The sequence below is a fragment of the Scatophagus argus genome, chromosome 14 (genome assembly GCF_020382885.2).
Source record: "Scatophagus argus isolate fScaArg1 chromosome 14, fScaArg1.pri, whole genome shotgun sequence".
Lineage (NCBI taxonomy): Eukaryota > Metazoa > Chordata > Actinopteri > Scatophagidae > Scatophagus > Scatophagus argus.
Genome location: NC_058506.1, coordinates 12,551,484 through 12,575,104, shown reverse-complemented (window position 1 = coordinate 12,575,104; position 23,621 = coordinate 12,551,484). Strand labels below are relative to the sequence as shown.

General features: G+C 41.7%; 1 protein-coding gene across 1 annotated transcript in view; it reads right to left on the bottom strand.

Moving 5' to 3' along the window:
• Positions 1-23,621, bottom strand: part of dchs1b (dachsous cadherin-related 1b) — a 79,617-nt gene that overhangs the window by 16,784 nt on the left and 39,212 nt on the right. The window contains exons 5-8 of the mRNA XM_046409946.1: positions 3,710-3,898; positions 2,293-2,524; positions 1,928-2,164; positions 44-1,099 (exon numbers count right to left, since the gene is read on the bottom strand). Of these exons, the coding sequence (XP_046265902.1) occupies positions 44-1,099; positions 1,928-2,164; positions 2,293-2,524; positions 3,710-3,898 (1,714 nt within the window). The remainder of the gene's footprint in view (positions 1-43; positions 1,100-1,927; positions 2,165-2,292; positions 2,525-3,709; positions 3,899-23,621) is intronic.

Sequence of the window (23,621 nt, the reverse complement as noted above, 5' to 3'; positions counted from 1 at the left end):
ATTGTTCTTAAATTCAAATAAAAGTCATGGTGTTTATCTTCACCTGTCTGAGAGTTAATCTGAAAGTGTCTATCCGTGTGCAGCAGCCTGTAGGTGAGTCGAGCATTTAGTCCGGCATCTCTGTCCATTGCAGACACCCTACCAAAGCCTGTCCCTGCCAGCAGGTTCTCTCTGACAGCCAGGAACACCCTCTCCTGGCTCAGTCTTGGGGAATTGTCATTCTCATCGGTTACCGTCACCCTGACTGTGGCACTGCCGGTTCTTCCTGCTCCTCCTGGGCCTGATGTGGCCAGGACAGTTAACAGGTACATGTCCTTGACCTCTCGGTCCAAAGAGCTACGGACATACAGCCAACCGCTGTCTGGCATGATGCCAAAACCAGCAGCATCACCGTCAGGCCTAAGGCGATAGGAAATGGGGGAGGAAGATGAGGAGGAGCTTCCACCATTCCCAGATGCCTCTATGTTGAGCGCCCGAACTTGGAGGAAACGTGTATTGAGAGGTGTATTTTCCCGCAGCTCCACACGGTAGGTCAGGGTGTCAAAGTTGGGGCCCTGTGCATCTTGCGCTTGGATGTGGACCACAAGGGTGAAGGTAGAACTAAGCTGAGGTGCGCCACCATCCTTGGCAACCACCTGAAGATCATAGCGTGGGACACTTTCATATGACAGACTCCCAATCAGGCGTACCTCCCCACTGCCCCGGTCAACACCAAATGTCCTCTGGCCACTGCTGCCAGCAGCACCAGCAGAGACCAGATCGAAGCTAAGCTGACCATTATGACCAGAGTCCTTGTCAGTGGCCTGAATGGTGTAGATAACAGTCCCCATTTTGGTGATCTCAGGCAAAAGGAGGGACTCTGATGAGGAAGGGAGGAAGGTAGGGGCGTTGTCATTGACGTCCGAAATGGTTATTCGTACCCGGCTGGTTCCATAGGCTGGAGGAGACCCAGAGCGTGCCTGAATTTCCAGGTCAAGACTAGAGCAGGTTTCATGGTCCAAAGGAAGGGCAGTGCGAATGGTACCAGATCGACTGTCCACAGTGAAATAACCATCAGGGTCTCCAGAGGAGATGGAGTATAAAATGTCCTTAGAAACACCTGCATGGAGGACAGAGAGAGACAGCAAAAGAAACAAAAACGGTTATCATAAAAATACAGTGACAAAGGGACAAGGGGGCAAAATTTCATAAGATAGTTAAAGGGCATGTCATAAAGCCTCGAATAATCAAATTTGGCAGAACTGTTGCCATTTATGCTTGATAAATGATGAAAAAATCTTTGCTTCAAGAGTTTCAATATACTGTATAGAGCTTTCCATTATCCACTCCTCTTTAGCTAAATAAATTCACTATCCATGACCAAAAACTAAAAAAAAATCACAAACACATCCATATCTACTTTTAGTAGACAAGGATTTGGTGTGTTTATTTATCATCAAAGTATGAATGAAGGTCTGGACTCACTCATCGTGGGTGAGGATACAGAATCACTGAAAGCCTTGTACAGTTACACAGACAGAGATAAGTGTTCTCTGTCCACTATACCGCTGAGAACACTTCATCCTGCTGACTCCCACTCAGAATTACAGCACCATTCAAATCTATTTCTTCACCATTAATACTGAGAGAAAATAAAAGTCTGGCCACAGTAAAAATAATTCCCAGCACAGCCCACGCTGTGTGATGGATGTGATTTCTTAATGGAGTATATGCTCTTAGGTATTTGTGCAACTGCTCAGATGAGAGGTAAGATATCATACACTTCCCTACCCATTAGTGCATTTTTGTCTCAGTACTCAGTACTCAGTCAGAGAAACCAGGTAACTTAGAAATTCATATAAATTGAACGCCTGGAATGACCAATGGTCACTAACAGGGGAAAGAGATTCCAACAGAGAACTTGAGAGTAAAGGCTCAGACTCCTCACCTGTCTTGGCAGCAGCACGGACCACTCCCACTGCTGTCCCCCTGAGCCCGTCCTCGGACACGGTGAAGAAATACTGGGCCTGTTCAAACACGGGAGACGCCACTGAGCCTCCCACCACACTCACATTTACCCTGGCATTGACCGGCGCCGTCAGGCCACCACCATCCTCGGCCGATATCACCATGGAGATTACTGTGTTGGCTTTTCCATGGAGTGAGCGAGAGAGAGAAATAACGCCTGCAGAGGCAGAAAGATCAGTACAAACAGCAAATTTCACAACAGTTGAAATTTAGCACATCCATATTTGCGCAGTACGTTGGAACACCTTAACATGCCATAGAGATGTACAATATACACGCACATACCTGTATCCTTGTTGAGAGTGAAGAAAGCAGAGCCTCCTCCAGGTACCGTGCGGTAGGTCACCCTGCCATTTTCCCCAGCATCAGGGTCATTTGCTGTTACCTTGACGACGGAGGTTCCTGGGGCACTATGGGTACTGAGACTGACTGTGTAGAGGACTGGATAGAAGGAGGGCCGGTTGTCATTGATGTCCACCACCGAGACCCTCACACGGGCTACTGAGCTCAAACCACCCTGAAAAATAAGATTAATCAGATTGGATTTCAAAATTTCTGTATTCAAATATAATGTTAGTCGAGTAAGCGAGGTTGCATCAGCAGAGGAGGCACAAAAACTGTAATCACATTAAGGAGCTTAACTGAGTGGTCCTATGAGACAAAGAGGGGCTAAATCATAGAAATAGCTAGCTTTTCGTCAATCTACATCTTCCAGTCCTTCCTGTACTGTATATCCCTGAAGACAACATTCAATTTGTTTTCTATCCCTTGGTGAAAAGCAACAGTAAAGGACTTTCATGTTATGAAACTGTGACAATAGATTTATGTCACCCTGTTAAGACAAAGCAGCTATAAAGGAGAAAGCATCAGCTCTCTGCTGAAGATCCTTGATATATGGAGCCAATCAAGCATAGTATGCATCTGTTGGTGAGGAGAAGAGTTTGCACTCATTACACTGAATCTGCAGGCTCAGTTTTACAAGCCCATTAAAAACAGGGATAGTCGAGACAGAGGGAACAGACATCAGCTGGACTGAGCTGGGAATGTGCTGGGGGAGGGAGAGAAAATGCCTTGTGGGGGTTGGGTGGTAAATTAGAGACCTGAATTAAATCTTTACTTTGGTATACAAAGACAATAAGAAATATGAACACTACCAGTACTATGTCACTGTCTTGTGGAGATTCATTGCCTATTTAAGTGGATCCATTGTGATTAATTCACACTTTATATGGGATAATCTGACAGATGCTGAAGCAAAGAGTGTGTAAATGCAGTCAAGTGAGAGATGATATTTACCTTACATACTACAGTAACAGCTTATTTAAACCAACCGTTAAAATGGATCTGTTTTCCTACTTCTTTACATTTCCCCTCCCCACTCTCCCTCTGTTTGCTCTGATTGCTTTGCCATGCTGCTGTGGTTCCCCTTGATTTGTCTGAAGATGCACAGTAAGAGACAGGACGCTGTCTTCTTCAAACATGTCTCTGATCACATTTACTTCAGTGCAGCTGTGCGCACCTTTAATTTCCTATCAGCTTGAAGCTTAGATCTGAAGGAGCATTACACCCTCAGCAAGCAATGTGTTGGGTCATGGAGCAACACAAAGAAACAGTACTTCAACTACAGCATAGTTTGAAGGTTTGGTCAGAGATTAAAGTGCTGATTGCTATTGCTTTGAGTTCCTGGTAAGAATGCTCTTACTCCATCCGTTGCAGTGACGGTCAAGTCAAATTTGGCCAATCCCTCATCTCGGTCCAGAGCCGTGCGGGTACAAAGCTGGCCAGACTCCTTATCTATGGTGAAGTGGGTTGGTGGTGTGCTTCCAGAGCCAGAGCCAAGGGTGTATGATATGGCACCAAAGGAACCACGATCCTCATCTGTGGCTGACACCTGTGAGAAAAGAGACACGATTTGAGACACGAACAGTCCAGCAGTTCCAAACAGCCTGTGAGACAAAGGGATTTCAAAAGGCATCGCACGAACATGCCCAGCAGGTCCAGAAATCTGCATGAAAGAAAACCTACACGTGTTAAAATTATTATATACGAGCTAAGAGCCTTTCTGTTATCACAATAATGTCCCATAATACAGTCATCTCACAGGCCCATACATCTGCAGTTGTCCAAATATCACACACCATAGCACCACTTGTTATGATTTCCAGGGTACTATAAAAACTGAGCATCTGTGAGAGCAATTCACTTTTATAGATCACAGATATAGGCTATGTAAAGAAAAAAAAAAACCCTGATAGATCTCCCACTTGGTGCACTTAAAAACTTGGCAAAGAGACTGGTGGTGGTGTGGTCTTTAAAAAAAAGAGGAGAGTTTTGACAAACATGGTGAGTTTGGTTCATGGGTCAACAGAGCCACTTTAAAGAATGCTGGTTTTCAGCCGGCATTCAAATGAGATCCACACTGACTGAATGGGAAAGCCACTTAAAGACGCACCTCAGACATGAATCCTTACTCCACATTACTCCTACAAAGTACTTCAAACTGTTTACACAATGAAAAGAGGTCTTGACCCAACCCTTGACCTCATTTGTCTCATCATTTCTCCTGCACACACAAAAACACGCACACACAAGCAAACACACACATTGTATACTCCAACTAATCCTATAAAATATCTAAAAATCCAATAATAAAGCAAAGATTTCCTTGCAAAACACAAAAGGGAAATGTCCTCTGTGTAGGGTTCTGCCTCTGACTGAAGTTTTACGCTGGTCCATGATATTGTTTGGTGGCGTTTATGGTGCTAGTTAAAAGTAGCATTCTGCCTCAGATCTTGCCTCGCCTTCAAGACGAGCCAAGCTCCAGGAGGGCTCCCTCTTTGTCATACTGCTACATTCATCTGATGTGTTTTATTTCCTAGAAATCTTCACAGTAGTTTCAATTTTGTTTTGTGTGAATGCTGTCTACATGTTTATTCTGGCAAAGGAAGTCATAGTATTATCCAATAATGTTCTCAGTTGTTAAGATACAAGTTGCAGTATTTCAAGAATAAAGTTGTAATCCTATAAGAAACACATTTTTGAGAAAATGTAAAAGTGAATACATGGGAAATAAAGCCCAAGAAGTGATGACAAAGCCTAATAATGACAATTAAAAAAAAAAATCATGACTTTCTAGTAAAATTTGACTTCATTCTCTCAATGCCACTTTTTACATGACCACAATGACTACAGCATGAATATTTTATATCATTCTCGAAAATCTCATTTCATTGCATTTTTCAATAGTAGCCTCAATACTCTGTTGTAGTATCTTTATACGGGTCTGCTTTCTATAGAGACACACCAACAGCTTATAATAGTATTTTCCACCCTAAATGACATCTCAAAAGACAGTAAATATTGAAAAAGACGTGAGCAAAAGACACACTTCTCTATGATTTCATCATAAGTATGAGTCCTATATCTGTACGTGCTCTGGCCTGGCCCTGAACCCCACAGAGCGCAGGACCACCGCAGCAGACATCCGGCAGCAACCTTCCTCCCATCCCAGCAACACGTCTTCACCATTACACTTACCTATTGGCTATAGACAGACAGACAGAAACACTAGTACCTCAACTCATACGGACACTCCTGTATGGAAATTAAAACACAGGAATATTTAAACAGCTCCTTCACGGTTTTTAGGCATAACATTACCCTGGCCAGACAGTAACGCTAGGACTGTGGTTACTGAGGGGGTTACACTGCACCTCCTCCTTTGGTCAGTGTTTACAGCTGGGGGTTTTAGATCATTGCCTGGACTTCCCAGAGAGTACAGTGTTGAGACTATCTTTGCAATCTAGGCTCATGTCTGGCTGTTCCTCATATCCTTCTGACTGATGGATTAGCCACCTGCGGTGATGAGAACTTGAACAAAAGTGTACGTGCTCACACAAACACAGACACTTGCATATGACCCCATCCTTTTCACTAAATCTAATTAAAGAGGTTTAAACACCCACGACCGCCCACCTGGCCATAGGGTGACTTCATCCTCACCTTTGTCTTTACCCAAAAGAGTCTGTAGATCAGAAAGCCAAGAGACATAACTGTGTTTATTAGGTTTATATAAAATATGGTGCTCGACACACTATACCTAAATATGCTTGGACGTAATTTTTGAACTGGAAGGAGGATTGCATAGAGACTGGGAACAAGAAGAAGAGCAGGACATTGATTCTCCACACAGTCTAAAACTGAAAAAACCCTCCACAGTATGGTATGGATTCTTCATGCTGGAAAAATATGCAAGACAAACACAAGGTTGTGAAAAGAAAATGCTTGTGCAAGCACACTTTCATGGAAACCTTGGGAGCCATAAAATCAAAGGTGTAATGATGTGAATTCTTCTACTGCAACATACTACACAGAATACAGCGGTTACGTGGTTCCAAAGTTGAAATGCTGAAGTAGAACAATGAGAAATTGCAGAGGGACAAAACATGGAGACAGACCGCCAAGGCTGGATTACATGAAAGCATTGTCAAAGCATGACGGTTTGAAATTATGTAGCAGAAGAAAATCATATCAACTCTGCGGAACAGACAGGAGCTTGTAAGAATCAATTCTGTCATTGGTACATTTCTCTTCTGTAAATCCATCTGACAGCAAGGCACCAATGTTCAGTTCACACTGTAAAGGCTAGAAGGTTGGATCAAACCAACGTGCTAATCTGATACCAAAAACTTCCATATTGTTGTCGTATCCTGCTTTTAAATCACTTACCTCTACTATAAATTAGCACAGTTTTAATGCCAGTAAGATAATCTTGTAAACACATACACCCGACATGTCTTCTTAAATTGAGGGATCTCGTAGGCCAGCGAGGGTGTTTGCCAGAGACTAATTCCTGCTACACTGGAATCTGTTCTCTGATCCATGACCAGCCAGCCAGCCAGTGCACACCTATTCCTCATCGTACTCTCAAGAGGTATCCCATCGTGATAAACATACACAGCAACACATACCTTTCACCATCTGAATCGCTCTTGCTTTTCAGTACAGGCCTGCATAGTGCTTGTCTCTGTGATTTTAGTGGCTGTAACAAAGCATGGATCCTTCTGTCAATCAAAAGGTTGCTTTGTCATTACAAGGCCTGGTTTTTAACTGCAAGGTCAAAACAAATTTGGTCTTCATGTTTTTGTAATGGTCTAGAGCATCTTGCTCAAGACCACTGGATCACTGAGTCTCTTCAGTGCATCATTAATCACTCTAAGTTGTTTTGGATGATGTAGCATTTACAGATAAGAGTTTCAGCTGAGGTCACGTCCGATGGTTGTAATTATTATATTAAAGGACCATAATGGTGGTTTTGCAGACATGAACTAAAGAAGGACTGGAGTGTGGTTCACTTTGGAAAATGGTTTGCAGTAAAGCTAATTACACACAATTTGTACTTAATGGGCTTAAACATGCAAAACCAGCAAGGTTTTTTTTTCTGTGGGAGCTCTGATATCACACCTGATGAGATCATGAAATGCAGCAGTGCATGAAGAAAATTTAGTAAACATGCACAGCATCAAAAGCATGCATGGTAATAGTCTAATAAGAAAAATAATCAAAGAGGTCAAAATTTTATATTCACTCCAGTACAACCAATAATTATAATGAAAAACAAGATGATATCCAGCTTAGGTTGTTGTGATCCATTTTAAACTCCTAATATGAACCAAATAAACTTGATAATCACTTTATGCAATATCTGCAGTACATTGCTGTGCAGATTTCTTTTTGACACTGAGGATATGTACTGGCTTTCCAGACAAGCTATCAGTGGAAAAGTCATCAGATGCTTAAGCATCTGCCAACCATCTGAACTTGTAATACATGTAACATAAATGCTTGCATGCTTTCAGTTTAAGTTTTTCTTTCAGTACTTTGATTTACCAATGTAATACCGTGTAGTGCACTGACCGACTACTATATATCTGCTAAAAGACATAGTCTCACACAGCAAAAGTCAGTCTGGTAAGCACTATGTGAAAAACAGTAAGGATGAGCGTGCCGAGTATCGGATTCAGCCAGGACCCAGGCCTGGAGCTTTTTGTCCATAGAGAGCCATTCATCCCTGGCTGGGACAGTAGAGGAGTGATCACTCACTGGAGCATTAGCAAAGATCCAGACCTCATCATTCACTTGCCTCACTCTCTCTTTCTGCCTCTCTACCTTTCCACTTAGCCTTTCTCTATAGTATGCTAGCATTGTCACTCTTCTTCTGCTGATACATGGGAGGATGACTCTCCAAGGATCCACTTAGATCTCAAACACACCTAACCTTTTCCTATCTGCAACTCGAGGCTGTCACCCATCATCCAGAGTCATCTGTCAGCGGCATTTAATGCTGCAGAGGAGTGTTCTCCTGTCTGTAATGGGGTGCAGATTAACAGGTAGTGCCTAATGATACCAGTGGGTCAACATCTACCCCACAAACTCATGAGTGACAGGTATGACATCTGCTGACCGTTTGTTTTGTCGGTTCACACCCTTTTCCTTATTGTCCTTCTCTCGTTTATTACACTCATGGTTTTTTCCCTTTTGCTGTACTGTATCTCCACTGTCCCTTCCTCGCCACTATGCTCATCTCCTCCAGATGTGGGCGCTGGTCCAGGTAGATCCTGCTGTTCTCTGCAGTTTGTCTCTGTAAAACATCAGTTAGTGTCAGAGCGAGTCCCCGCATGGCTTCTCGGATGCAGCTGCGGTTCTGCTGCGGATCTGGACTTTTATAGCTTCCCATGAAAGAGAGGGAGAGAGATGCTTTGGGCTTTCATAGTCAAAACTGTAAAACACAGAACTGTCCCAATCTAATCTGATCTAATCTTCTCTTCCCTTAATGTTTACAAAGCAAGCATCATCTCAGAGGTAACGTAGGCCAAGAACCGAAGATTAATGCAAATATTGTCCCACCGTATGCACAATTACAGGACAATTCTGGTTTATTACACCTTGGATCTTACCTTTATAGTTCTGGCTTTCATTTCTACTGGCTATGTGGTAATTATGATTAATTTTGCACTGAACTGACATTGATTCTTAGTCTTGTTTTACTTATTCTTTGAGGAGATATTTCCTCATAGACTGTAAATTTTTTTCTTCTCTTTTTTAGTTCTCATTGCCCGTTTCAAGTTTGGTTGAATCAGGAAGATTGTTTACCACCTGGCTGATTTTTCGAAACAACTGCTCATGGTTCTTTCCCCATCTTACTTATTTTTAGGAATGCTGCTGCATTCCCAGATCTCAGGGATTAACTCGAGGAGTGCAGTCATATTATTAGTGACCTAACAAATACCAGAGACTATGAAAACAAGACCAAAGCTGTAATAAACCTGAATTATCCTTTAAAGGAGCAGCAATGTTCCAATTGACCTGGAACTTGTGAAGTGAATGCATCATTGTTGGGTAATTACACAAGTTGAAGTTATTTACAACCAACTGAAATAGCGGTCTAGGAGTCTTTAAAGGCAATGACTGTGTTGGAGTGTCAGCTAGAGCTAAAACATTCATTTAACTTTGTTGCTCAAAACATTTCTTTACTCTCCAGTGAGCTGCAACCCTCCCATTAGGCATTTCCAAGTCTCCAGATCAATTTCTTCATTTCTGTTGTCGATGAGTTGAGGCACTATGGGTACAATTAAGACATATTGCAGAGAAGAAGAGAAGGAAGGAGAAGGTGGGAGAGGGGGGGGGGTAGTTTGGCAAAGGAACAAAAGGCAGTGTTAATGATAACATGAGACCTTGAAATGGGAACGAGGAGGACCGACGCTTCATCTTGTGTCTTGTTCAATCTCCATTTCTCCCTTGGCCTCCCCTTTCCTATTTTGTGTCCCCCCTCTTTTCTGTCCTCTCCCTCGCTGGTTCTTTCAGCACCCTATTACGGCAAGTGCTTGTTGTCTTTCATGTGGAGTTCATGGCTGGAAATGATTAGGAACATCAAACCACTGAAGGGAAGAGAAGGGGAGGGAGGTGAAAGAGACGGAGCAAGTAGGATTGACTTCTATATTTGGAAGAAAGAATGCTAATATTATTAATGAATGTAATGAGGGACGATGGCCATTAGAAGTGCGTCTTTCTGCCTCCCACAAATGTACATGCATACATACAAACACGGCTGAAGACATTTTCAGATGCTTCACGCTCAAAGTTAAACAATAAAATACACCATGGCGTTGTATCTTTAGCCCACGGAGTTTAACATGTGGTGTGTGTTAAAAGATTTATCTTTGGGTTGCGTCTCATGCTAAAGGACACAGGAGCCATTGCTTAGGCATTTTCACTGCTCCAAAGTCAAAATATATCACATTTATATCTGATATTTGTTTAATTTTTTTCAGTTATATATGAGCCTGTAATGCTTTACCCTACAGACACACTTCATTAAATTAAAAAAAAAAAAACTTTGAAATGTGTAACTGGAAAAGCAAATCATCAGAGGTGCAATCTGTTATAAATGAGAATACTTGACAATGACAACCCAGCAATTATACCAGGTCTGTTAGCATTAGCTCTACAGATCAGGAACAAGCTGTCACCTCTTTTCTGGAGAAAAAAAAAAAAGGGTAAAGGGTAGAGGGAGGGAGTGGAGGTTAAAAGGTCAGAGGGAGATAAAAAGCTGGTTACAGGGATGGACAGAGGGATAGAGCAACACAATGAGGGATGACATCACCCTACTGGATTCAAAGGAGTGATAAGAGACACAAGGGATTTAGGTGGTACTGATCCTAACTTGTGCAAAGCCCTGCAATGTGGCAACTCTTAACTTGGGTGTGCAATTTTGTGTGCTGGTCTTCTGTATGTGTGGTGACCCCCACACACACACACACACATACCCTCTTTAAAGATTCATTTCAAAGTGAACCTTGTGGGCCCTGACTGACAGCTGGCTTGATCAGCGCAGAAATCAGCCCTGTGTTTTTACTTACTGTTAAATATTTATAGCTGTTTAAACCCCGTCTCTCTGTCTGTGTCCGAGGCCTCAGTGAGACTCACTCTGGCTGGCACAGCAGCTGCGAGCAACAGATCTGCATATCTGTGAAATACCAGGGGTTTTATTGTCGCTCTCTGCTAACAGGGAAGCTAACGAGGCGGTCGAGGTCAGGTGTCAAAGTTGAAGGGTGAATGCACGCATTCATCACCCACAGAGAAAAGTAACTATTGTTAAGATATATATTCATGAATGTGGTAATTAAAAGGTTTTAAGCCTGCAAAAGAAGAAGAGAGAAGGAATACAGTCCACATTTATCTTCAAAATCAGATGAGAAGCAGAGTTTTCCTTCAAAGCATAATTCAGGAAATCAACATTGCACCCTTGTTGATCCTTAGTCAGCAATCAAATTCAAACATTTGTGAGCTCCATGAAGCTCAGCACTGTTACATTGTCAATGAGTAGTGCAACTCCCTTTCTTTATGCATTTTAAAAAAAACATACCACGAAAGTGAAATCAAAGTTTGAAACATAGAGAACAAAATGCATGAAAGAAAGGTTTTCTCTCTGCCATTAAGTTTGATTTACACAGTGAGGTCTGTCATACGAAGTGAGCGATGATAGTCACTTATTGTCTTCCAGTTGTAATTTCGCTTCTCTCCGATGAAGAGAAAACAGTAATTAAGGAGTGAGAGAGCACAAAGACGGTATGGTGCTGGACCTCAGACAGGGGACAACTGTCTGAGACTGTCTGAGCTGTTGGGTAGTTGGATGAATGAGAGGATGAATGATTCAGAGTGAGCGGCCCATGGTTGCCTCAGGGACACCACTCTTTCTCTCCTCTAACTAGCTTAAACAGCAGTATGTGTTTAGGAGGATGCATTTTGCGTTCCTGCGCAGCATTTCTCAAAGGATGGCAGACAACATATGTGAGTGTGTGTGCGTGTGTGTGCGTATAAATTTTGGGCATTTCAGTGGTTTATCCAATACAAACATGACAAAGAGATGGAGTGAGTGTGGAATCTGTTTTGATTTTTTTTTTCCTCCACTGGGACACCACAGGATTTTATTTTCTCTTTGACGAGGGTGTAACTCTTTGACCACTGTTAAGAGTATATCATCGGGAGTGGGCATTTGGAATTTGAGGGTTAGCATCTTGTTGACAGTTATTGTTTCTAATTTGTTTTTTATGTTCAAAACATGTCTGCCTGAAAAGAGGGGGAGGGAGAGAAATGGGAGAGGAAAAGAACGTAGAAGATGTTTCATATAAGAATAAACTCTTAAACAGTTTTTTTAAAATGTGTATCCTTTGCAAATTTGTATCCTTTGCAAACTGGCAAATGTTATGTTACGAACTAAATATATGTGTGTGTGTGTTTCTGCGTGTGTGTGTTTTGGGGAGACAGAGTGAGCAGTGCTGATTTTAAGTATTGATTAGTCCATCTGTGAGATCAAAAAGTGCACAAATGAGGAGATCAATAGATGCAATTAGAACAGCCTCTCCTCAAAACAGCTGCTGAAGGAGTGAAGAAAGTCAATGTCAACTTCCTCCAGAGATCTGAAATAATCTAAATGAGTTTCTGTCATCAGCAAAAACCACAAAGTGTTATCAAAGTGAGGATAAAATGTTGGGAAAAAAAAGTTAATGCTTTGAAATGTTAAAAAAAAATTGGGTACCTCAGGCTGAGAAAACATCTGTCGTCTTCATGTTCACATTCTGTGGGTGAGTCGTTTCTGTTAAAGCAGATGTCTTTAAAGCTACATTATTACCACCATCACTATATTAGTTTGTGGCATTTAGACAAAGTTGTCCAACCTGGGATCTATGGGCAAAAACTCCTGGCACATCAGTCACATGGTTCAAGTTAATACACAAATAAAGACACACACAATACCTTCCAAACATGCAACATAAAGGCTGAGGCTTATCCCTGTTGATTGCACAGCTTTGCTTCACTGAACTAAAATAGTGTCCTAAGCCTCTGTAGCCCTCCACCCATTTACTCATGCTTCCTGGATGTGATCCCCAGAGCCATGGGACAGTTTCATCATGGCCTTGTCAGTCATCGTGTCAACAGTGAGCTTGAACAATATGGAGGTAAGTTAACTACAGACTGCAGCCAAATAACTCAGAATTTTGACAGTAGCACATACATTTGTCTAACAGCCAAAATGGTAACCATCACCATTTAGTTATCCAGGTTGTGATTGGGCCATAATATAATGTTATTATTTATGGACATTTGCTGTGATGATATGATCATATTGTTCACTATTACGGTTCACAATCAAAGCAAATTCTAAGAGCAAAGTAACAAAGTGGTCACTGAAGGTTTTGGTTTACAAATTCGAAATGTTTTAGCTCATTTAAAATACATTTATATATTTGATACAATATGCTCTTTTGAAAGTGTAACTGGCTGGTATAACATCAAAGAAAACTGGGAATTTTTTGATGTATCAATTCATCGTGGCAACTAGTCTTGAGTAATTTTCTTGTGAGGTGCACATTTGTTTGAGCAGAGATTCCAAACATGAATCACTGAAAAGCCACACTACCACTCCCCACTCCCCACCAAAGCTCAAAACATGGCAGATAAAAATGGCTGGCCTCAAACAAACATAGAGGTAAACTCCACAATTGTGGAATCATTTTGTCACTGCCACAATGATTCCTTGTATCTTACGCCTACGGCACTGGCGTGGTTAGGGCATTGTCGTAAGTTGCCAGATGGAAGCCTTTAACTCAAAGATTTATTACATTATTTATCTATTACTATCTCTGCCTCGGGGCTAAGAATACAATAAATCTAGCCAAGCTTGAGTGAAAGGATTCTACACTGACATGTTTCCAATTCGAACTAAATCACGGGTTTATAAAGTAAATCTGATTGGAACCAAGTCCACCCTCTGTAGACCAGCAGGCTCTCTTTAGATGTATACATGCTTCCAGGCTAGTTGAAGCCTGATTTTCTCCATATAAACATTTATGTTTCAGTGTCATTTTATTTCTCAATGTGTAAACCAACACGCAAGCTATGTGGGAGGCTCACTCTAATAATGCAGAGTATGTTTATCATTGCAAGTAAGCTTGGCTTTATTGGGTTGAGGCTAAACCACATTTTTGCTGCCGTCCAGAAATGGTCATACGAAGAGCCAATGCTGTGTGTCCGCGTATCTGTGATCAAATCAGCGTGAGTCTTGAGGGTCAAAGGTGAGCCAAACTTCCAGCTGCGCCTCTCCTTCCATGACCCCTGGAGACAAGTTTGTGTGTGTTTCTGTGTGTGTGTGTGTGTGCGTAACAGGTCACCCATGGAGGAACAAGAACGTATTACAGACAGACTAGGAGGGAGTAACAGCTGTTATCTTGGTAAAAGAAAAAAAACTGTGGCGGCCTTGATTACAGGGAATCAGAAACTTGTGCGATGTGGCAGTCTAGAGTTCAGCAGAGCTAATCTCACTTGTGTTTTGTGTCAGCACACAGGACGGACTTAACCAGCAGTATGCATGTGTGTTTTCTTTTCTCTTTGTCTGCCTCTGCCATTCACATCTGAATCTCTTGCCTACATCTTTAGTTTCTCCTTCCTGCACTTGTTCTTCTTTATGTCACACAGTTAGCAACCTCTAGCTCCGGGCAATGACAATAGTAAAAGATAGCAGAAGCACCCCCTGAGCTTTGAGTTAACATCTGGTGTTGGGTTACTTTGATAGTTGCTGAGTGCAGAAAGGCACAGCAGCTTCGAACCGGAGGGTCTGCGTGTGTTTGTGCATAGTTTCATACAGAGTGTGCAAACATCAAACAGCAAAGCAGCAATCAGTGAAATGTAAATGAAAACATTTTGGATGCAAGAAATATATTTGCGCAAAATAAGTAATGAACTGGCAGTGACGTAAGTGATTTTCATTCGATAAGCTGTCTTTAAGCAATTCCTCCAAAAGGCTTGTCATTGTTTAGTGTAGCCAATTGAATTACAAGCAATTTAATATTCAACTCTGGGGGAACAAATTACTTAAAATGAGATTAGTGTCATTCTTGTTTCCAGAAAAAGAAAATGACATTTACTTGAATCAAGTCAGCACCAGACAATCCAATCTAAAATCCACTCAGGCCAGATTTTAAATACAAATACATGTAGGTGTGCGCATGAAACCACAGAAACATTTTACCGCAAATGACGCTCTCAATTTTCAAATGATCATGAAAAAGGCAGAATTACACCAAAACAGATGTTGATTAAATGTGAGAAATTTAAATAAGCTAATTAAATGGACTGGCAGTTCGCAACTTGGTTGGCAAGTAAAAAAAGCAACTCTGATTTTGGTTTTGAAAAAAAAAAAAAACACATTTTCAAAACATTTGGCTTGATAAAATGACAAACAGTAAAATGTGACATAGTCCCAAGATGTTTGTTCCTAACAAGATTATTAATTCTTTTTAAGATGCTCTTGCCCTCTGATGTTGATGCTTCAGCACTGATGCTCCCCTTGATGTTTGTATTGCAGACATCTGTTAACAGCTGGCAAGATTATACAACCAAAACTCATGCATTCCAGTTTATGTTACAGTGATCTGCTGTACTGTACATGGCCTTGACCTTTCTACAGTCATGTGCATGATAAGGGTTACACAAGCTTAACAGATGCTAATATTGGACCTCAGACTGACAATGGAACTAAGGTGATTGTGCAGTTAGGAGCAGCAGACAAGCTCTGATAACTAAATTAGCATCTCATTGACCTCAGCCTGAACCAAAGCCAGAGTCAGATTCAGAGATGGGTCATCTGTATGGTGACTCTTGAGAGAACATATAGAGGTTTGTCTGTCTGCATTAGTGCTTGTTAGCATCAGGGTCAGTGGCAAGATGAAACTTAACACAGTTAGCAAATTTAATGTTGAGAAGGTTAAACTACTTGGGTCCCACACAAGACCCTGAAGGTCTCGAACTCTGCTGCTGTATACGGTGTGTTAGCGATTCAAAGACCCATAGCTGCTGTTAAAACACATAATTCTCATTAAAGTCCACATGCAAACACACACACACACACACACACATACACACACACATACACTATGCACTCATAGTGACACATGAACTGCTGAATGGTCAGCTTGCAGTCCAAGCAATCACATCTTAATGAATTCTATTGATTAGCTCCATTCTGCTGAAGGTTCAGGAGCCAAAGCCTGGTCTGCTTCGCACACACACACACACACACACGCAGTATAACTAAGTTCTGGTTAATTGAGCCGCAGAGACAAAAAAAGACTCCACGTGTATGTGTGCGTGTGGGGATATTAGACGCTGTGATTACATATTCATACACAGCCTGAGGGGTTGAAAAACTAGCTTATCCTTGTTAAATTAATTTCCTGACTCTGCATATGTGAGGTGAATTTGAGGAAGTGGTGAAAAACACAGTTCTGATTCCTAAAGCACCTGTTAAATTACAGTTCGAGGGGGACCGAAGCCTGATGCTCAGACTTACGACTGTCCTTAGAAGAGGCAGCCAAGTTATTCTCAGGATAAACTGTTCTGTCTAAAGCCACTGCTCAAATCATCTTTTTCTCTCTCTGTTGTTTTTCCTTTAGTCAGTCCTCACGCTTTTTATCTGCTATCATCATTTTTTGAGAGAAGATTAAAGTTAATTGCTCCATTGGGTTGGCAACTTTCTCTGTCATTTGTTACTCCGTCCCTCTGATTTCAGCAGAAACAAAAGACAGTCGGTCCGATTAAAAAGTGCACCGGGGGCCTCACAAAACCCAAAACACACTTGGTAAACCAGACTGTCAGTGATGTAAAGCATCCATTAAACACACATTCATAAGCGCAGAGCTAGCTCACATGTGCTCAGCCTTCCTCCCCATTATCATCCCATTCTCCACGGCTAGCTCAGCCAACTGGAATTTCCAAGAAAAACAGGTTGGCTAGGCATGATGCAGCCCTGGGGTCAGAGACATAGCCAACTCCTGCAGAGAGCGAATCAGGCTGCAATGACGATAAAGGGGAATGGGAGAGAATGTGAGGGGGAGGAGGGAAGAAGAGGGAGAAGGGGGTTAGCGTTGCACACCTACAGACGTGTGGAAAGAAGTCTTAAATCAGTTGCACGTCCGCACTTCATCAGTCAGCTCACTGGGAAATGGCTTCTCAACACAAAGACCCACTGCGAGCACTGAACAGCACAGTAGTAGCTTCAAACACAAACACTGCAGACATGAACTGGGCAGACAGGACCTGAGCCACAGATTGCTCCATTGTTTCCAATAAAAAAAAAACAAAAAACTGTAAAAGCACACCACAGGTACTTAAAGGAATGTTGAATGCTTAGACATTTGCTTTATCTGAATGATGGGAAACTGACATTTTTAATTGCTTGAACAGAGGCGAAGAAGCAGAGATAAGCTGGGATGAAGATTAATTAAAAGCTGAATGGTCTCCACATTGAGAGACTTTAGCTTCAAACAGAAATAATGAGACTCCAGTGACTGATTAATTGAGGGGCCGTTTCTATCTTCATCACTCCATCTTTCTGTATCTCTGCTGCTTTCAGTCACTGTGCTGAATCATTAACACGGCCTCCCTGACGTCATTACAGCATAGAGAAAAACTGCACAGAAAGTTGTAGCAAAGAAAACGCTGGATGGACTTTAAAATGTCTCAGACTCAGTCGAGGGAAAAAAGGAAGACCAGCAGTAACACAACAGCAACCTCCAACATTTCCAATGGAGTCCACATCTCATCATCAGCCGCAGCACTCTGCTGCGAAAATCATAATGCACCTGTCATTGCCTTCCCAGAAAAAAAAGAAAGGTGGTGTAAACAGATGTCAGGACTGAAAGGGATGAAAGAGAGATTCCACTAACGAGAAAGACTGAGAGATGAGGTGATGATGTACCGGTGAAATTGCTGCATACAACATGTATCGGGAGGAGTGGAAAATGTTAGGATAAGAAATGTGTGTGAGGAAAGGTGGATAGCAAGGGAGGGAGAGAGGGAATTGAACTAATGTGGTGTTTTGGAGACGTGAAGCAGAGGGTTGAGGAAGGCAAAGCAGAGAGGATAGACAGAAGTCAGAGAATTAACACTTGGCCCAATAAAGAAAATGGCAGGCAATGTGAAGTGTGCTTGATAAAAAATGGGAACTGTATTTTTTAGATGTCAGTCGTCTATTTTGGCATTGTTTTCACCCATGAAGAAAGGGAGGACAGGCGATGAAAGTTGAGAGGTTTAGCTGGGAGTTAGAGGGGAGATTAGCTTCAAGTCATGGGGTAAATAGACCTCCAGCACAGCAAGGCGAGGGTTTCAAGGTAGGAGGTGCTGACTAAGATGCACTAAGCCACACAGTAATGGGAAATGATGGGGTCCCTGCTATCACATGGCTGGTCATACCGAGGGGGGGTGAACTGGGGGTGGCGTGGATTATTACCCAGATCAAAGCCAGATTTGAGTGGATTTGTGCTTAACAAATGGGAGGAGAGCAGGGGCAGACTGTAAGATGAAGGGAGGGCGGAGATCTAAAGTTACAATAAACAGTATTTCAAAGAGGTTAAAGTAGCCTTGTTAAATCAGAGCCCAAATTTTCCTTTCCTGTGTGTACTGTAAACCCATATCATTAAGTAAAAATAGATTTGCATATGCTACTTTTCCCTATAACTAAAGCCCTAATACAGAATTTATTTTTTTTTCAGCATGCACCTGCTCTGACAGATTTGAATCCCGCTGCACCCCACTTTCCCAACCCCCACTTTAATGCGCTGCTGCCAAAAACAGCTTCTGCCAGTGCTTCCTCTCTGTTTGCTTACCCTTTAATGTATTTACTTGACCTCCTAGAGGCATCCACATGATGCTGTTTTTCTCACCCCTAAACTCCCCCTCTCAGCTCAGATAGCAGCTTCGTACCTTAGCCAGCAGAGCTCGCCATCATCAGGGTCACATTTAACCCAGCTCAGCACTAACAAAGGAGACTGACAACTGAGGGACAACTGATACAACTGCAACAAAAAAATAGTGGGATAAGATACAATGGCATAAAGAGAAAGACAGATGGAGGGATGGAAACGACAGAGGGATGGAGTATACAAAGCCTGGGGGAGGGAGAGGAAAAGGGGATCCCTGTTGTTTTTAAAGTCTTATTGGTTTTCACTTTCATTGCAGACACTGTGTTGACTCTGCACACTGCCTGACCCCTGTGGATTAACTACACCGCCTTGATAGACGCACATACGCACAATCAATCTCTGCTGAAACATGCATGAGTGTATATGTGCAGACTCATGCACATTTTGTTATATGGCAACAGTTTAACTTCCTTTTCATTTATGACAGTGACGTAAAAACAAGACGCATCAGTACAGACCGGATGGTCGCAAACCCCCAGCATGCAGCGAGTTGCCTCCGTGTGACTAAAAAGGTAAATATCCCTCCTGTGACTCTTCTGAATGAAGCATGAAAGGAGAGGAAAAGACAGCAGCTTCTTGGACGATGTAGAAACAAAATGCCCCTGTAAATTTCTATCTCAAACACATTGCTCCCCGAGGGGCATGTCAAAACAGGCCTGTCAAACCCAGTTAGCAGCCCACTATAGACGCACAATGGTGCCTTGTGTGTGGGGGCCAACCAAAACGTTCCCCAGGTTGTTGGCCCATCTCCGTACTGACAGGGTGTTTCCATGTAAGCCTGGTTCCTTTTTAAAGCCTCCATTTCCCTCTTATCACTTCCACCTCTCCTCTTTGATTCTAATTTTCGATCCTTGGCACCTCAATCTTGTCTTTGTGGCCTCTTGCTGTCTCTGTCTCTCCTGTCCCTATTTTATTGACAATTTGTCTCCACTGGCTTGAAGTCTTTAGGCAACGTGTGCAATATTCTTTGCAGTGAGCAAAACCTGGAAAGGTTAATCGTCTGTTTAAGTGTTAAACAATTTGTTTCCCTTTCCCCTCTTTTTGCTTCAACTTAGTTTAATTCCATCCATCCAAATCTATTTTCATACATGCTTCTGCATTTCAGATATGTAGACTTTTTTGATTTGCATTTTTCAGTTTTGGTTATGGTTTACTGTCTGTTTCTTCACAGACAGGGTGTGTCATATTCATTTCTGAAGTTTTTTTACTTCAGTAAACTCTCATTTTTGGTTTTGACAGAGGAAGAGAACCCAAAAATATTTCCGGTTGATTTTTTTCATATTTTATTTTTGTTACATTTGGGTGCACTGTGTTTCCTCTACCGTACATCCTTTCTGCAATTGTGGCACCGCATTGCTGCGCGTTTTAAGAAAAATCAGACAGATAATCTTCAATGTCATTTGCCTTCCCAGAAACACTTGCAGAACTCGTATGTGTACTTTAATCTCATAAACATTTAAGCTTGTTATGTCTCTGAATTGCAGCCTGCTCTGAAAGTGGAAATGGGATGGTGATGTGGTTTGTAAATGGACCACAAGCCAAAATTGACTCCAACTTCTGCTGTTCCAAAAGGAGAAAACACACACACACACATGCAGTGCGCATACACCACACACACATACTGTAAACAATGGATTTTGGTGATGAACAGATGGAAATGTTCACTTTTCTTGAGGATTTTATACAAATTTCCACCTTACTTTCACGCCTTCTTCACAAAATTCTGGTTAGATAGTTAAGGATTAGGTTAAACATTCTGTAGCGGATTCAGTATTGCATCTGTCAAGTTGCTCAGGGACAAAGACTCAAAGCTTGAGCCTTTTATTTCATTCTAATAGTGACACCCTTCTTTTCCTATAATCTGTGTAACATTAACATCCTTGTGAAATGTTGTTTTTAGATTTATCTTCTTGGAACACATAACCCAACATTGGTGCAATTGATGCCATTACTAATATGAAAATGTGTGACATCATCTGGTCCTAATGGACAAAAGAACAGCCAAAGAAACATTTTAAAGCAGGAAAAAGCCTGTTAAGCCTTCATTCCTTTCTCACTCTTATCCCTGCCAGGTCATTTTATCCCCAGCGTTTTTAATCTGTGTTTTTCCTCTTTTGTCTTCTGCTTCCCACTCTCCTCCTCCCTCATTTTCTCCATACTCCAGTCAGTGCCAGCCTCCGCTCCCTTTGTTCTCCGCTAGGTGTGGCCGATGACAGAAGGCTAGGGGGCAGTAAACTCAGGCGGTGCTCTAGCACTGCTTCACTGATTCCCTGCTTTGATACTCTCGCTAATCTCCAGCATTCACTGTGGCACAAACTGGCACAGATCTACACAAGCTGTGACTACACACATGCACATGCGCACACACACAACTGCTGTGAACAAAGGATAAAGATACAAACTGATTCAGGCTGTACAGTTTGTACAGTGAGACTGAGCACGATCACAAAGACGTCCACAGAGTTCTAAAGAGGACGCCTGCAAACTTACTCACGTCAGAACAATTTCTTCACAAAACAATAAAGCAAAATCTGATCTTTCCATCAGCACAATGCAAATGGACAATTCATATTTAGGCTTACAACAGCAAATTGCCAGCTGCAGTGCGCCTTCCATTACAGAACTGGCTCCATCAGTAGATGCTGTGTTTCCCCTCACTCGGCCAGGACAGGGAACAGAGCAGAGTCAGGTTCAGAAAGCAAAGAATGAAGAAAGGCTGAGTGGTCACACATCCTGCTGCAGCTGGTTACCAACTGACGATGACTACTCATCTTCATTGCCTCTGACATCTCATAAGATCTCATAAGAGGACATGATTATACAGACTGAAACACACAAAAGCTGAGGAGCTAAATTCGCTGTACTGATGGTTTACAACTATACAAATCCCGAAGAAAGATACGTAGTTACAGAATTCTAATCCAATATGAGTTATCATTAAATAAATGTATGACTAATATTATTGTGAATAATAGTAATGACTGCTGGGACACAATGACAGCACTGGAAATGAAATACATTTTTCTGAAACAGAATCTATGAGCACATTCTGAGTCACTATTTCAGTGCCAACAGACACAAAAAGTGTCACTTGCTGACATCCTCAATTCAGGTCTTGATGATCTAATTTAATCTTTGGCAGACAAGTGTAAATACTGAATTCTCTGTCCACAGTCATCGCAATAGCTGAATGTAAATCCAGCTTTTTTTTTTTGTGGATTTTACCTTAAAACTGAAATCCAGCAATTTAAGTCTAGAGCCTTAAGGACATTATTAACTGAATTGTTATTTTCTACTATTTAATTTAATTCATATTTATGTTTTTGTCATTCTGTATGAGTCGTTTAGATATCAGGTCCTGCGCTTGATCCTGTTGAGCCCTGAAATGAACGATTCAAAGATTCAAAGCATTTATTGTCATGTGCACAGTAAGGAAACAGGTTTCCCTGTACAATGAAATTATTACTTTGTTGTCAATGCCAATAAAAGTTTAAGGTATAAAAGAGAATAGAACAAGTTAACAAAATAGAGAAGAGAAGAGAAGTAAACATAAAATATAAACTATGAATAAGAACATAAAAGTAAAGCTATATGCATAAATGTGCTTCTGTGCTACATCGGCTGTTGACATCCAAGTGTTCTAAATACAGTAAAGCAATTGTACATTTACATTACGCCAAATTTTATGATCACATACTCTACGATGGAGGCTAAATTCAGCCAGGAAAATTACACACAATCAGTGCACCATTGCCACATGGCACTACGAGAACCGCAGGCAAGATGAAACGTAAAGGAAGTTCTCGACAGAACAGCACAAGAAGAAATCATTCCCGCTCAAGTCCTCGTCATTACGTCTGGGTTTACTTTGCTTCATATCTCTGGCATGGGAGTGAGTGTTGGATGAAGAGCAGGACTAGATTAACTTGTCAGCAGTGTGTTAGTTAGGCCTGTCCTCCTCTGACCTGCCTGCACACAGTTACTCTCTGCAGCCTTCACCACACTCTGCAGCTGCTGTAAACAAGGCTCTGGGCCAGGTGTATCAGGTGACCTCTCTCTCAAACCCTGCAGAGGGATTCAGCCTTACTGGCATGAGTTAATTCAACAATGATGAAACACAGCCAAGTGGAGCACCAAGATTTTGTCATTGCTGAGTATCCCTGAATGCTTGCCTTACGTGGGCTTCGATATAAAACCACAGACGAGAGAGGGAAAGCGGCAAGCTGCTAAAGAGTTGGAAGGGTGGAAGAGAAAACATGAAGATGGCTGATCGTCCCTGTGAAATCCCATCTTGACATCCCTCCTCAGCAAACAGAGGAGTGTGAGTATTATAGCCGTCACTCTTTTGTAGTGTCTGTGGAAATGAGTCCAAAGGTACACATTCAGGCGTTCACACGTATATAGTGATAGGTATTGATTTTATAAGTTGAACTGACTAGTATGCTTGGTACAGTTTTAATACTGATAATTTATTCTTTTACTTTCATGTAGCAAATCCTGAAACCCTGTGAAGTTAGATGTGCATAACCTTCATTTTGCTTAGTAAAGGAAAAGGTGGTCATTTGTGCCATAAATAATTGACCTAATTAACGGAATTACAACGCAATTTGACATCACTACATGCCATTTAAATGAGTGATACAGGACAAATTGTCTAAGAATAAGTTGAACATTTGAATTTTCTGGTAAACTCACACCATGAAGATGACCAGATTATGTCTCTAGGGCTGAATATAATGTGAACAAGGACATGAGTTCATGTTTTCCTACAGTTTACTGAAAAGAACAAATGATTTA